Below are 12844 nucleotides of genomic sequence, written 5' to 3' on the forward strand. Positions count from 1 at the left end.
GTTGATCCGGGAATCGAATTAAGGAATAACTTTATTGATAAGACTTCATTCAATAAGAGAATGAATTGTGTACCTTTTAGACTCACTTTACAATGCGTTGGAACGGGATGAAACCGTCTATTTCGTCTTGTGAGAAGTTTGACGTCACACTGCGCCTGTCTTGCTTCTACGTACCGACGGCACCTGCGGAATTCTCGCAAATGCGCGAGAATTCCGCGAAAGACGCGCGACTTGATTTTTGGCTCATATCTAGTTTGTACTCAATTGTGCACAATTGACCATAAAGCTCATTACGCTATGTACAATATCGTTACAAAAATTCGCTTCTATCCCGTTCCTCTGCGACATAAATCGAGCCTTAATTAATTTTAACAAAACTTAGAACAGCTTAGCTGTCTGATAGCTTTTCTATTAACGTTAAATTATTAATATTTCGTGTTGTATGTATTATAATAGCAAAATTTTTTAATAAAATAATTTGACACAAAACATACTGTTTCATTTTAGGACAATATTTAGAAAACAACAAGTTAACGAATCACATTTTATTAAAAATCTATAAATGAATTAATGGTATTCAAGAACATATTTTAATAACATTTACTGTAATATGTCCTCCAATATATAAGGAATGAAAGTATTCGAAAATGTATTCATATACAAACTATGGATGTTATTTCACTATCTTGAAGTAACGAATACGAAACACGGTCAAAAGCAAGTCTAGTTCTATATCGGCAGACCAGTGTGTTGAAACGAACAAGTTTTGTGGTTGTAGCAGAAATCTGATATCTGAAATGCGAAGGCTTTTTTAAACAATTTTAAATGACTACTACAATACAAGTTGTGATTACACCAGCCTTTTGTTTTTGAGCAGTGCCAGTGTTTGGTAAACAGTCAAGAAAAATTGTCTTTTACCTCATTAAGCGAGCCTGTTATGGGTAGGCGTGTCGCCTACCACCAGACGCACGTTTTGTTCGTCCCGTCACACACACAAAAAAACCAACAACAGAAGACAGTAGATATTATACGTCCACAGCTCGTACACGAATACAAATTAAAACAAGGAATAAGTCACACTTGCACGTACCCACGCATACGTTAAATAAAAACAATTTGGTGTTTACTTACTTTTTAAGAAACACTTCACTGATTGTAAAGGTAGTATTAGACCACCTGACTAAGCCCTGTGCGGGTAGGAACGGACTATAATTCCTACTTTTTGCCTAACCCTGAAGCCGGGAAACTAATGGCTGACTTAATAAGCAAGTTTGTGACGAATATATAAACTCAATGATGGAGATCATTAAAACTGAAAGTGGTCCTTTAACTACATAGTACATAAAACATATCAGTCATGTCAATATACAGAAATAAATTATTGCTAGTTCAGGTTGAAATGCAGGGAAATGATCCACTAAAGTTATAAGTTTCCCGTACTCCATGGGAATACACCCTTTACTTATGTCCCTTTTCCTGGACAAGTCTGCGCAGGAGACGGTGCCCCGAGAGGAATGTGATTGCGCCGAGCGGCAGCAGGTAGCGCATCGTTTCGAACATCGTCAGCTGCATCCAGAGGACGACGTACAAGCCCAGGGATGCTAAAACAAGTTACAAAGGTGTTGAATGTTAGGCAATAAAAGAAATATAACAAATGTCCAGACTTTATTAGGCTGGTTCCAGAGCAGTGTGGATTTATCTGCGGACCGTCCGTACGTAGCACCGGAGCGGAGTAAGAACTACGTTTACTGGCAACTGGCGTTAGAACGTCGTTTTACAGTGACGAGCATTGCTCCGTACGGAACACACTCCGTGTGAACAAGCCACCCATGTGTTCATTGCAGGCGACTGTCTTCCGTGAATACCCGCACTAAGTTAAATACTCGATTCAGAGCACTGAGGATTCAATGTATGCGGATGGCTCACAGGCGGACAGTCCCTACGGATCGTACATAGAGCTGTGAAACCAGCCTTAATAGGTGGAAATTTAAAAAAAGATTGTCCATTGACGAATACCGGAGTTATCTCAATTAGATTTCTTGTTTATGTAAAGGAAAAAAATAGAGAATAGGTATACAGAGCAGATGATTGGGAACATTATATGTTCACTAAAATCAAAATTTTAGATAAAATGTAGACATGGGACTTTTCAACTTATGTCTCTGAGTGACGGGCGCAATGGTAGCGCCCCTCAGATCTTTGCGATTTAGGCACTGCAACTGTTATGGACAGGCGTGTCGCTTACGTCCACGCGCTTTGAAAATTTTATTCTCGGGTACCTAATTTCTCATTTTGACCGCTAAGGTTATCCGAAGTGAAAGAAATTCGAGTTAATAGAACCTCCGAGCGCCAGGTGGAAGAGCAGCGCGCTGGGCGCGAGGGGGAAGTAGGAGAGGTTGACCCGGAGCTTGGCCCAGAGCAGCAGCAGCAGCAGCAGCGGCGCGCAGCACAGCAGCGCGAACACGTCCGACAGCGCCCGCGGCGGTCGCGGCTCGGCCACGCGGAACTGGTGCTGGATCTCGCTCAGCGGCCCCGACGCCGGCTGCCGGCTCTTCTGGGCGGCGCCTGATACGCGATCCACACTTACTTATTTCCATAGGCACACGAAACCGACGATGCGCACGTCAAAGTCAACTAATCTTTATTTCATAGGTAAGCAAATTACAATTGAATTCTGTCAAACTGATTGAACTCTACTGCTCAATCGTAACGCACATTCCCCTGAGAAAAATGAGCAAGAAACTCTTTATAATTCTGAATACTTAATAATATCAATACAATATTTAATTTAAACATCTTAGATCGAGACTACCTGCAAGAGCTAAGTCACTACTACGGATTTTCGTCATCCAAGTCCGCAGAAACTGTAATAACGCACGCACGCACACACTCTTAAAACGACAAGAACCACAAATTAAATAAATACTAAATAACGAAATAAATGTATGCCATACAAATACTTCTCTCGGCCTGGGACCTCTGCGTGTCAGGCATGGTATCCGTTCGACCACGGAGGCAGATAATGATCATAATAATAAGAGCATTTGAAATTATACACATCAATGGGAATCTCATTATAGAAGAGTATATATTATCCCTTAAATAAATTTGAGATAATAAGCGTTAATACAATAACATCGACATTACACGTCTCATTGCCGCAATTGTGGACTTTCTTAGGCGTGCAGGTTACTTCACGATGTTTTTCTTCCACCTACTAAATATTGACAAATGAATGTAAGTTAAAAATTGAAGCCAAATTGAAGTAAAACAGTAGTTAGCACTAAATGTCATATTCCGACAGGGCTGATGGCAAAGATAACATTAATTCCTCTGTAGAACTTACCGACTGCGCTTGCATCCTTTCCGAAGTTAAAGATTACATCCCCGACGGGCCAAGAGATGGGGTTGGAGACCGCGCTGTCTCCGAGAAGGACAGTCAACGAGTACGTGCCAGAGCCGGACTGCAGATGTTTCGCGATGGCGCCCACATTCTGGAATAACCACATTGGAATATACCTATGTGAGAAATCATATTAAATAAAAAATAATTGTAAAAGTATCTAACTGGGCGACGAAATGCTTTCAAAGATTTCTCATAGATGGCGCTACGACTAAAAAGTCGTTGAGAAACCAAATACAAAAAGCACATAGAATAATTCGTGCTGGTTCGTTTTGTGGCTTAGATGGCATAGCTTGTTTGGTTTGGCACGGTTTACTAGGAGACGTCGTTTCGAATCCGGCCAGGGGGGTCATTCACGTAATCAAATCGTTACGATAGCGTAGCGATTTAGTAGTTGATCTGCTTTTTCGTATTCACGTGTGACAGTGAATGTCAGCGAGTCCAATTTTAAAGTCGTTCGATCCAAAAAGCGTATTCTGGTATATGAATCTAACTTAAATCGACTCTGAACGACAAGTCATACGTATTCTGCTAAAATTTTGACAGTTCTTTCAATAGACTTCGGACGGCTAAATGTCAAATTTCACAATCCAAGATGTCGTTCATTAGTCGTTACGTTTCGATTCTACTCTCACGTATCACTTCAACGTTCGTTCAAGTGATACGTGAATACCCATGTTCGATCCTTGTATTAATAATTATAACAAACTAGTGGAGTAATTTCGACATCTCTAGTCCGCTGCTGGTAGTTGTAAAGGTACCTGGCTGAGTCAAGGAAAGCTTTCAAAGATTTCTCACAGATGGCGCAACGGCAAGTCGTTAAAAACCAAAAACAAAGATCTCCAACAAGTACATAGAAAAATTCGTAAGGTCCACTAGTTCGTTCCGTGGCTTAGTTGGCATAGCGTCTGGCACGGTTTGCTGGAAGATGTTGATTCGAATCCGGCCTGATCGAATATCATAGTTGTCATACATCGTGACATTCAATACACTTAAAAATGATAAAGAATTATTATTACTTACCCAAACGATAACATGTAATAAAAAAAATGTAATGCAACACTTACCAGCTCAACTTTATAAGCCTTGGAATTATCTGGTTCCGCGACGAAGATGGCTTCATCAACGATGGCTGCTGCGGCGTTTTTCGACGCCACCAGCACGAACGCCTGTTGCACTAGCACCGGCTTGTTTTGCTTATCGCGAACGCTGAATTTTAGCGTTAACCTGTGAAAATTGCACAATAGACCTAATGTAAAATGTAAATTTGCCACTTGCATTCCTCGAGTGTATAAACAAGGCCAAGGAGGGGAAGCTATCAACTAATCTTAGTGGTTATTGTGAAAAAACATCATTTTCCAAAAAAATATTTGAATCTTCGTGAATAGAACATTTTACAACCTCGGCGATACAGCGGCTAGCACTGTGGGCCCGGTAGTACCAATTTGGGAAGCTAACTTTTCTAAACTGGTTTTAGTCTGGGTGTTTCGGATAATGCCCCAGTCAATTGTTTCCCTGGCACATACAATACAGAGAATTCTTTGGTTTGAGACCAGGTAATTGGTGAGGTTGTACACACATTGTTATCGCGTCTGTCTCTAAAATATTTCTACTCTCCTATTTAATCCTTTTTATCTCCTCCATTTGCATTATTCTGTTCATGTATGTCTTTTATTCTTGGTATTTTTAAATTCCACAAACATCCCCAATTTGATCCGAGATATTTACGTCACGGTCTACCTCTCCTCACCTTTCCATCCACATTCGCTGTATAAATTTACACTTCCATCCTTTCCACATGACCCAACCATTAAAATAGAGATGCCACACATAGTGATTTATCCGAGTAGCGAATATTCGGCCACGCTCTCGGCCGAAGCGCCGAATATTCGGCGTAAATTCTGTGCATTTCACGCGTGATCTGTTACGACCTGTCTCAGTCCTTCCCTTTTCTATCCAGAACGCGAGATATTGTTATTAACACATAGAGAATCGTTAAGTCGTTCGTCAAGTTTCACCTTGTCATGCTAGCACTACTGATCACTATATCATCTTTCAAACCACAGCACTCTCATAATGGTGCATTATTATTATAATTTAGAATAACGACTAAAAATTTGAAAAATAATCGAAACTTACTTTTGCAAATGATCAGCCTGCAAGATCTCATTGAGCTTATTAGGGTAGGTGACAGTCGTAATCTTAGGGCTAGTTGTTCCATCGACGTCTCCCACACCGACTTCAATACTTGACACTACAATCTCTCCAAGCACAGCTACATTCACATTAGTCGTCTTTGAACCAGCACTCAATGCAATCTTGTATAAGCCGTATTGAGCCTTAATCTTGCTAAGGTTTAGTATAAAAGTCGTTCGGTCATCGCCCTTCTGGGTCAAGGGCTGTTTGGAAAGCACCACGACGTCGTCAGCGAGTCTAGTGCCTGATTGAGCGACCACTTCTTCAGGTTTAAGGCCACGGACAGGACGGCCAATGAAATCGCTAACAGAGATCTCGATGGTGTCAGATTCGGAAGTTATGTACTTCTTGCCTTTGATAACTATGCTGATGGGTGATGGCTGGGGATAAAAAAATAATTTCATTAAAATAAGATTACATCACATAAGTCATTCCAGAATAACCAGTACCAAATATGGTTGAGGTTCTATGAATTAATAAGTACTTAAAACCAGTGGAACCAGTCATGTCTGTAGGGGGGCTGATGGCCGATAGAGCAGACTTGTTCTAGAGTGGCGACCATGTCAAGGCAAACGTCCGCCCTGCGGCAAGGTGGGTGGACGACCTGAGAAAGGTGGCCAGCGGCTGGATGCCAGGAGAGTTGGCGTGGTCAGGGGGAGGCTTATATCCAGAAGTGGATACGTGTAAGCTGATGTAGGTAAGCAGTGGTGATGCAATTGCTTAAGTAATGGTAGTCGGTCAGAATCCAGGATGCTCACCTCATCGTCAGCGAGAGCCAACGCAGCTTCGACCAACAACGCAGCGCCGCGCTGTGATGTCACCGACCGCCGCGACAACAGGTACTCCGCGAACTTGTAGCGCTGTTCCTCCGTCAAAGGTGATGACTTTTTCAGCACCTTGTACGACCTGAGCATACACAATAATAATAATTAGGCTTTAGTACAAGGCGCCTGCTATTGTTTGTTAAGGGATTTGAGACATTGATCAACTCAACAAACGACGCACAGAGCATGGAACAGGTAATAAACAAATGTCTGAGAAAATAAGGATTCACAGCTACATGACGCTTGAGACAAAAAAAATTGTACAATACTTCTCCACATTATATTTTTTGTACAATGTATAGAGACGGTTATATTGCGAGACAGACACAGATGAAGTAAAGCGGCAATCATTTTTGGCTACGAAATTGTTACAGAAACGTGGGACATGGTCAATGGTCGGAAATTGGTGTCCTACATAAAATTCCTCTTGTAATTTTTTTATTTATTTATTATCCTATATTATACTGACAATTGAATTATATCGACTATTATATTAATAAATTACTGAATCTATATCAGAGCATCCTGAAGACGCATAGGTCTGCCCCACCTCTATCCATCTGGCTCTGTCCCTAGTCAGCCTAGTCCATAGAGGTCCAGCTATTTTTTAAAGTCATCAGACTATCTTTTAAAGGGACGACCTCTTTTCCTCTTGACATTTTCTCTTGGTAACCATTCTGTTACCTTTCTGTTGCACTTTTCTACTCTTTCCCTGTACATGTGGCCAGTCCACTTCCACTTTACTATTTTGCTTTTTGTGATGACATCCTCCAATTTAGTACTGCTTCGTAAGTCTGTAGCTCTGTTTTTGTCTCTTAGAGAGAATCCCCTTGGTATGCAAAATTTTTAATTAATTTCTTTTCTTCAGTTCTACTAGCAAATGTCGCCGTTCGGTCGATATGTCAATATGCGGTATCTAAAGCTAAGTAGGGGCGGAGAGCGACCATTCTCGTTACTTTTTTATTCTCTGATTTGGTAAAAGGTCGGTTATCTACTGCATTTTTATATGGCACCAGCAGAATGACTTTAAAATCCAACTTCGACCTCCTAGGCTAGTAGTTTTGTTCTACGATGCTGTGAAACCCATTTCCGGTAATTCGGAATTCGAAACAGTAATTAATTAATGTTTTGTGGTTTTAACAACTCTGTCGCTTCTTGTAGTCTAATTTATACATGTATCTATATACATGGAACACCTTTTTCCGACCACTGGACATAATACAGTCCGTCCTGAGATGGGTAGACTATGTATTGTCTACAAAGTCGTGGGAGTTAGCAATGTCCAGCCAGCAGTTCAGCTGTGGATATGGATGAAAACATGAATAACGGTGTATACGTAAAATTTATTCAAAAAAGTAACTTTAAAGACTTTTCTTTGTTTGCATTTCTTTCTTGTTATTTGTTTTTTTATTTAGTTTATAAACAGAAATTGGGCTATCCGAGTCCAAATTAGTTCGTAAGAAGATTTACGTGAAAATTATATGTATGTTGTGCTTACATCTAGTAGGTGCCATTGTATTCGAATTCTATTTAAGCATGTCTAGTTAAGACTAGATAACTCTGTAAAAAGTTTTGTAAGCCATATAATAATAAACAATAAATAAATAATAATAATAATGGAACCCACCGAATACGAAAAGAAAGTGTTACCTAATAATGGTGGAGAGTAGCAATGAGGTAACAGGCAGCCCGCCCTCAAAGTGCAACGCGCGCGAATCGCTTTCGTCGGCAGCCAGCAGCAGCCCTTCGGCGTGTGATGCTGTCCACGCCTCGCAGCCCATGTGTTCGCACATCGCGAAGACGTACGCGTAACTGCAAAATGTGATAGTTATTAGGTGCTCCTATTTTACATCATGTTTTACACAAAGGATATATTTCCAACGTGCATTTCAACCTTCTTTGTGGACATGTTCATAATTTCACAAATAACTATAAAATTTGTGAAAAGCACAATTAAGGAAATGTAATGAAATATTGAACACATAAATTCTTTTTTAGTGTGTGTAAATAAACTATGAAAAAAGTAATACAACAGGTAATTTTCTTACTTTTATGATTATTAGTAATAAAATTTCCAGTTTATTCATTTAAAAAAAAAATGAAAAAAAAATATGTTTATGTCATTAAACATTATTTATGAGCCTGTATTATAGTTTTGGTTACAATGTTATGTTATATTTAAACAAATTTTAGTATACAATGTGTTGATTTGCATCTCGCCATATTTACAGTCTATATTCGAAACTGAACCCAAATAACTAAAAAAATAAATCGAAAAAAATTTCGTAAATTAATATTTTATATTTAATTGCGGTAAACAAATTTGATCCAAAGGTCATTGACTTGCACGGCATCGGCATAAATGTAAACATTTTGAACAATGACCTTAATGCGCAGAAAGAAACGCAATTTAGATCTATTTGGTGGTGAGGTCGGGTAGCGACGGCGGGGTAGTGTCGTATCGAGCGCGCGATTGGTAGATCAGTCGACCTTGCTTCCCGTACTGACTGCGTCTACGTCACGCTGACATCCCGCAAAGGTACATTCTATTCTAGTTTGTCACGAAATGCCATGTGGTTCAGTATGTAAACAAGAGTTAGTAGTGCAAAAAAAAAGAGTGGTACAAGTGCGTGTCTATTCTTATGGCATGATGTGAAACGTTTAGTTTACGCGGAGGATACGAGTGTCGAAGTTTCTGCTTTCAAAGTTGTGCAGTCTAATGTTGAAACGAAATTCACATGCAAATCTCTGCATAGCCGGTACGGAGCCAGGCACCAGCTATGTACTTCTAGCAATACTTTCATGTAACCTAAAGTTGGTAAGTACCAAATCTAAGTTACAAAAAACTTTTATCAACTTTTTAATTAATGTAAATATATAGTAAATTATAACAATACTAGGACATAATCATAATTAAAAAAATAGGTAAATAAGCGATCGAGAAAGATACGTATAGCTCGGGAAGCGGGTGGCGGGGTCACTGCCCTTGCGTGATGCATATGATTTCGAGACAATTTTGAAAAACTTTACTAGATACAATTAGTCGGAATATTTTTTTTATATTTTTACATGATTTAGCATTATTTCTATTTAATTTCTTAAATATGGCGAGAATGCAAATCAACACACTGTATACAGAAAATGTTTAATACAAAATACAGTCACTTACTTGACAGGAGAATCATCTTTCTTCAACAACTGAATGAGATTTTTAAGGGCTTCATCTTTGTCCCATACAGCTCCTTTGCCTAATGCCTTCTGAGAGTATATAGCATAGTAAAGCTCCGACAAAGGCGCTTCTTTCTTATCCAAGACTCGTGTTGAGGCAGAGAGGACATCAGGTTTCAAGTAGTTGGTACAGCCTGATAGTAAGGCAGCATTTGTGAGGTAAAACACTTGCTCCATGTTGTTGATATCATATTTGGCATCTTTGATGGCCTAGTAGAACAATTTCAATAAATATTTAATTTTAACCAGATTTTTATTATAGATATTAGTTGTTAGGTAAAAAATTATGTTGCTAATTTTTCAATGATATATTCCTAGATAAATATACTGCAGTCTTCTAAATAGACGACTGCATAATACAAACACATAAGTAGCTTTTATGAATAAATATTCATAAAAGCTACTTATGTGTGTTTGTAAAGAATATCACACAGTTTTACTGAATGGTAGTACCCAAACAATTTAGTGATTTTAAGTGAAATTTGCCTAAAAGTGGAACAAATTATATTTTGTTTAATTTAGGTAAAATTCATGAAATATAAAGGGTTATTTATAAAATACTAACAATCTGGCAGAACTATATTCCTAACGTCTGAAACAGCTATGATGAGTTGAAACTCATCTGAAGAACAGAGTCCGATGTGATTGTATAGCAAAAAAAAAAAGTACGTTACGAGAACATTTTCGTTATTCAAACTAAGGCCTATGTAAAGGTATTTTGAGAATTTATATATCTTATTTTGTTTCGGAAATATAAAATAGAAGAAAGGTCAATCTGACATCCACAGCGAAGAAGAATGAACAAAATGTACTATGTCCTGAGAACAAGTAGTCTTTCACAAAGACCTTTGTTCTACGGATGAGTTGATTTTTCCATGTCTATTAATAATTTATCACATTTTATTTTTGAACAAAAATACAAATATTTAAATAGAATGCTCTAAATGGTGAACTCTGAGCAAAACGCAGGATTGTCGTCTTTAGATACCTTATTACGAAATACATATCTAAAAAGTGTCAGATTACTATCTGGACAAAAAGTTTATTTTTGGTAAATTTATTATGTTTTGTACAAAGTCATAGAACAAAAGTTATTGTTAATTACTATTATGTCAATAATATAGTCCTACAAGGTTTTTAGTACTTTGCAAATAGCACTGTATAGTATAGGTTCTCAAACATTCTGACTACAAAAAATAATTGAAAACATGTTTTAAAATTAACACTAAAAATCACAAGGAAAAAAACATATATTATGTAGCATAGTTTAAATAGATAATTCTAATTTCTTTTCAAAATGCGGCCACACCGCCTGTACAGCATCAAAACTCTTCAGCACCCACTGCGGGGGCAGTAGGGACCACTTTGGGAAACTAAACATATTCATCCTTAGTTTTGTAAGTGTTATCAAAAACATTGTATCAATTTTTTATATACATATTTGACAATTAAAAAAATACTTACTTTACAAACATCAGGCATTTTAACTTTTAGCAGACTCAAACCCTTGAGAGAGTAATATAGTGTAGCAACATCATTGCTTTTAGTGCCCGCCTGTAGAATGGACTCCAGACGCTGTAGATCTATTGTGTTCTGCAGTGTGGCACTGCTGAGACCCAACAGGCAAAGCACCGCAAAGAATAATGCTGAAATTTTAAACAGTTACAAGTTTGAATGGAAATGTTATAGCATTTCTTTTATTCTTCGTAATTCTGTAAGACTAGTACCTGAAGCAATTTTTTTTGTTATTTAAATATGTAATTCATTGTACTGTACATTTTTAGTGGAAATACTTAAAATAATAGGTACTTTGCTAGCAATCCATCCTAGTTTCAAGTAAGTGTTTTATGTTTACTTAGACTAACAAGAGCGGTAATCAAGGTGAAAGCACTAAATTTTCGCATTATTACACCAAGAGAACATATTTCGAATTTCAATACTGATAAAACATGCCGAAAGCCGGCCAATACAGCAGTCAAACTCTGACGTGTCCTAAGCATTTCGCAAAAATCTATATGTGTAATATGTTCAACTTGCAGTTATTACTTAGCAACATGGTTAATAATTATACATAAAATGCGATTACAACCCAACACCGCTGAAAAGTAAAGAAAAATTCAATTTATCTCTACAACCACGCAAAGGTTACAAATTTGAATAAGAAACTCAAAACTCACCACGAAAGTGCATTTTGAACGATTAACTATTTAAATTTACACGTGGTCTTCTATTCCTGTAAGAACTTATCTAAATAAAAGCTATTATTTATCAGAAAATCAGAAAAATCGACACATTTACGCCGGGTTTCTTGACAGAAAACGATCGACGTTGCATTGAGTGTTGCCATAAAAATGTAGCACGAATCCTGCAAAAATTAAACGCAAATCATCAAAAAAAAAATGGCGATCCGGAAATTATAGTAACATTTGCTTTGACTTTGTCATTTGTTGACAGAATCAAGGTCCATCTCTCATTTTTCAGATTCCAAAATCAAAAAGGATCTTGTTTTTCACTGACTTCTGTTGTTCCGATTAAATAATTACTGTATCAAAATGGCCGCTGCTAAACTTCCGTCGTTGGTTAACTGTAAGTATATTCACGAGGACTAAAATTTCAAGTGTATGTTGTGGTTCTTCCAGTTATGTAATTCGAGGGATTTTTATGGTTTTTGAGGCTCGAAAGCATTTTAAAAATTAGTGTGACCTCATGTTTGTATAAGAAGTTACATCAGTCTATATATCATGCCAGAAAAGATGATATGGTGGCGCAAACCACAATGAATAGTAGTTTTAGGTTATAAATATTGATTTTCGACTAAACTAGCCAATCTCTTGCAGCGGCGTTAGCCCAGGCGCGCCCCAAGTTCAACATTTTTTTGAAGTACGCAAAAGTAGAGCTGGCGCCACCTAAATTGAGCGAGATTCCTCAAATCAAGGCAGGTATTGGTAAGCTTCTGACCAGTGCGAAGACAGGGGCATGGAAACAACAGACAGTCAAACAGGCTACCTTAAATGTACTAGTAGGTGCTGAGGTGCTGTTCTGGTTCTATATAGGAGAATGCATTGGCAAGCGCCACCTTGTGGGCTATGATGTTTAAGTTTCTTTTAAGTGTATTTCTGTAGATATGTTCATGTTCAGTAAAATAAATTATTAAAATCATTATTGCTTTTTTTTTGCCAGTAGTTTTGATAAA

General features: G+C 38.0%; 2 protein-coding genes across 2 annotated transcripts; one reads left to right on the plus strand and one right to left on the minus strand.

Annotated features, from left to right (window-relative positions):
• Positions 1-545: 545 nt before the first annotated feature.
• On the minus strand, positions 546-11959 carry LOC113230439 (dolichyl-diphosphooligosaccharide--protein glycosyltransferase subunit 2). Its single transcript, XM_026464371.1, has 10 exons — positions 11829-11959; positions 11116-11297; positions 9593-9861; positions 8074-8235; positions 6358-6505; positions 5543-5979; positions 4471-4630; positions 3347-3494; positions 2341-2565; positions 546-1601 (listed from the first exon to the last, which is right to left on the minus strand). The coding sequence occupies exons 1-10, from the start codon at positions 11839-11841 to the stop codon at positions 1459-1461; spliced, it is 1887 nt and encodes a 628-aa protein (XP_026320156.1). The 5' UTR covers positions 11842-11959; the 3' UTR covers positions 546-1458.
• A 138-nt stretch (positions 11960-12097) lies between these two features.
• LOC113230441 (ATP synthase subunit g, mitochondrial) lies at positions 12098-12819 on the plus strand. The gene is made up of 2 exons (XM_026464374.1): positions 12098-12237; positions 12489-12819. Exons 1-2 carry the CDS (start codon positions 12204-12206, stop codon positions 12746-12748), a joined length of 294 nt encoding a protein of 97 aa, XP_026320159.1. The 5' UTR covers positions 12098-12203; the 3' UTR covers positions 12749-12819.
• Positions 12820-12844: the final 25 nt, after the last annotated feature.

This window comes from Hyposmocoma kahamanoa, unplaced genomic scaffold, assembly GCF_003589595.1.
Source record: "Hyposmocoma kahamanoa isolate Upper Pololo Valley unplaced genomic scaffold, ASM358959v1 63, whole genome shotgun sequence".
NCBI classification, from domain to species: Eukaryota; Metazoa; Arthropoda; class Insecta; order Lepidoptera; family Cosmopterigidae; genus Hyposmocoma; species Hyposmocoma kahamanoa.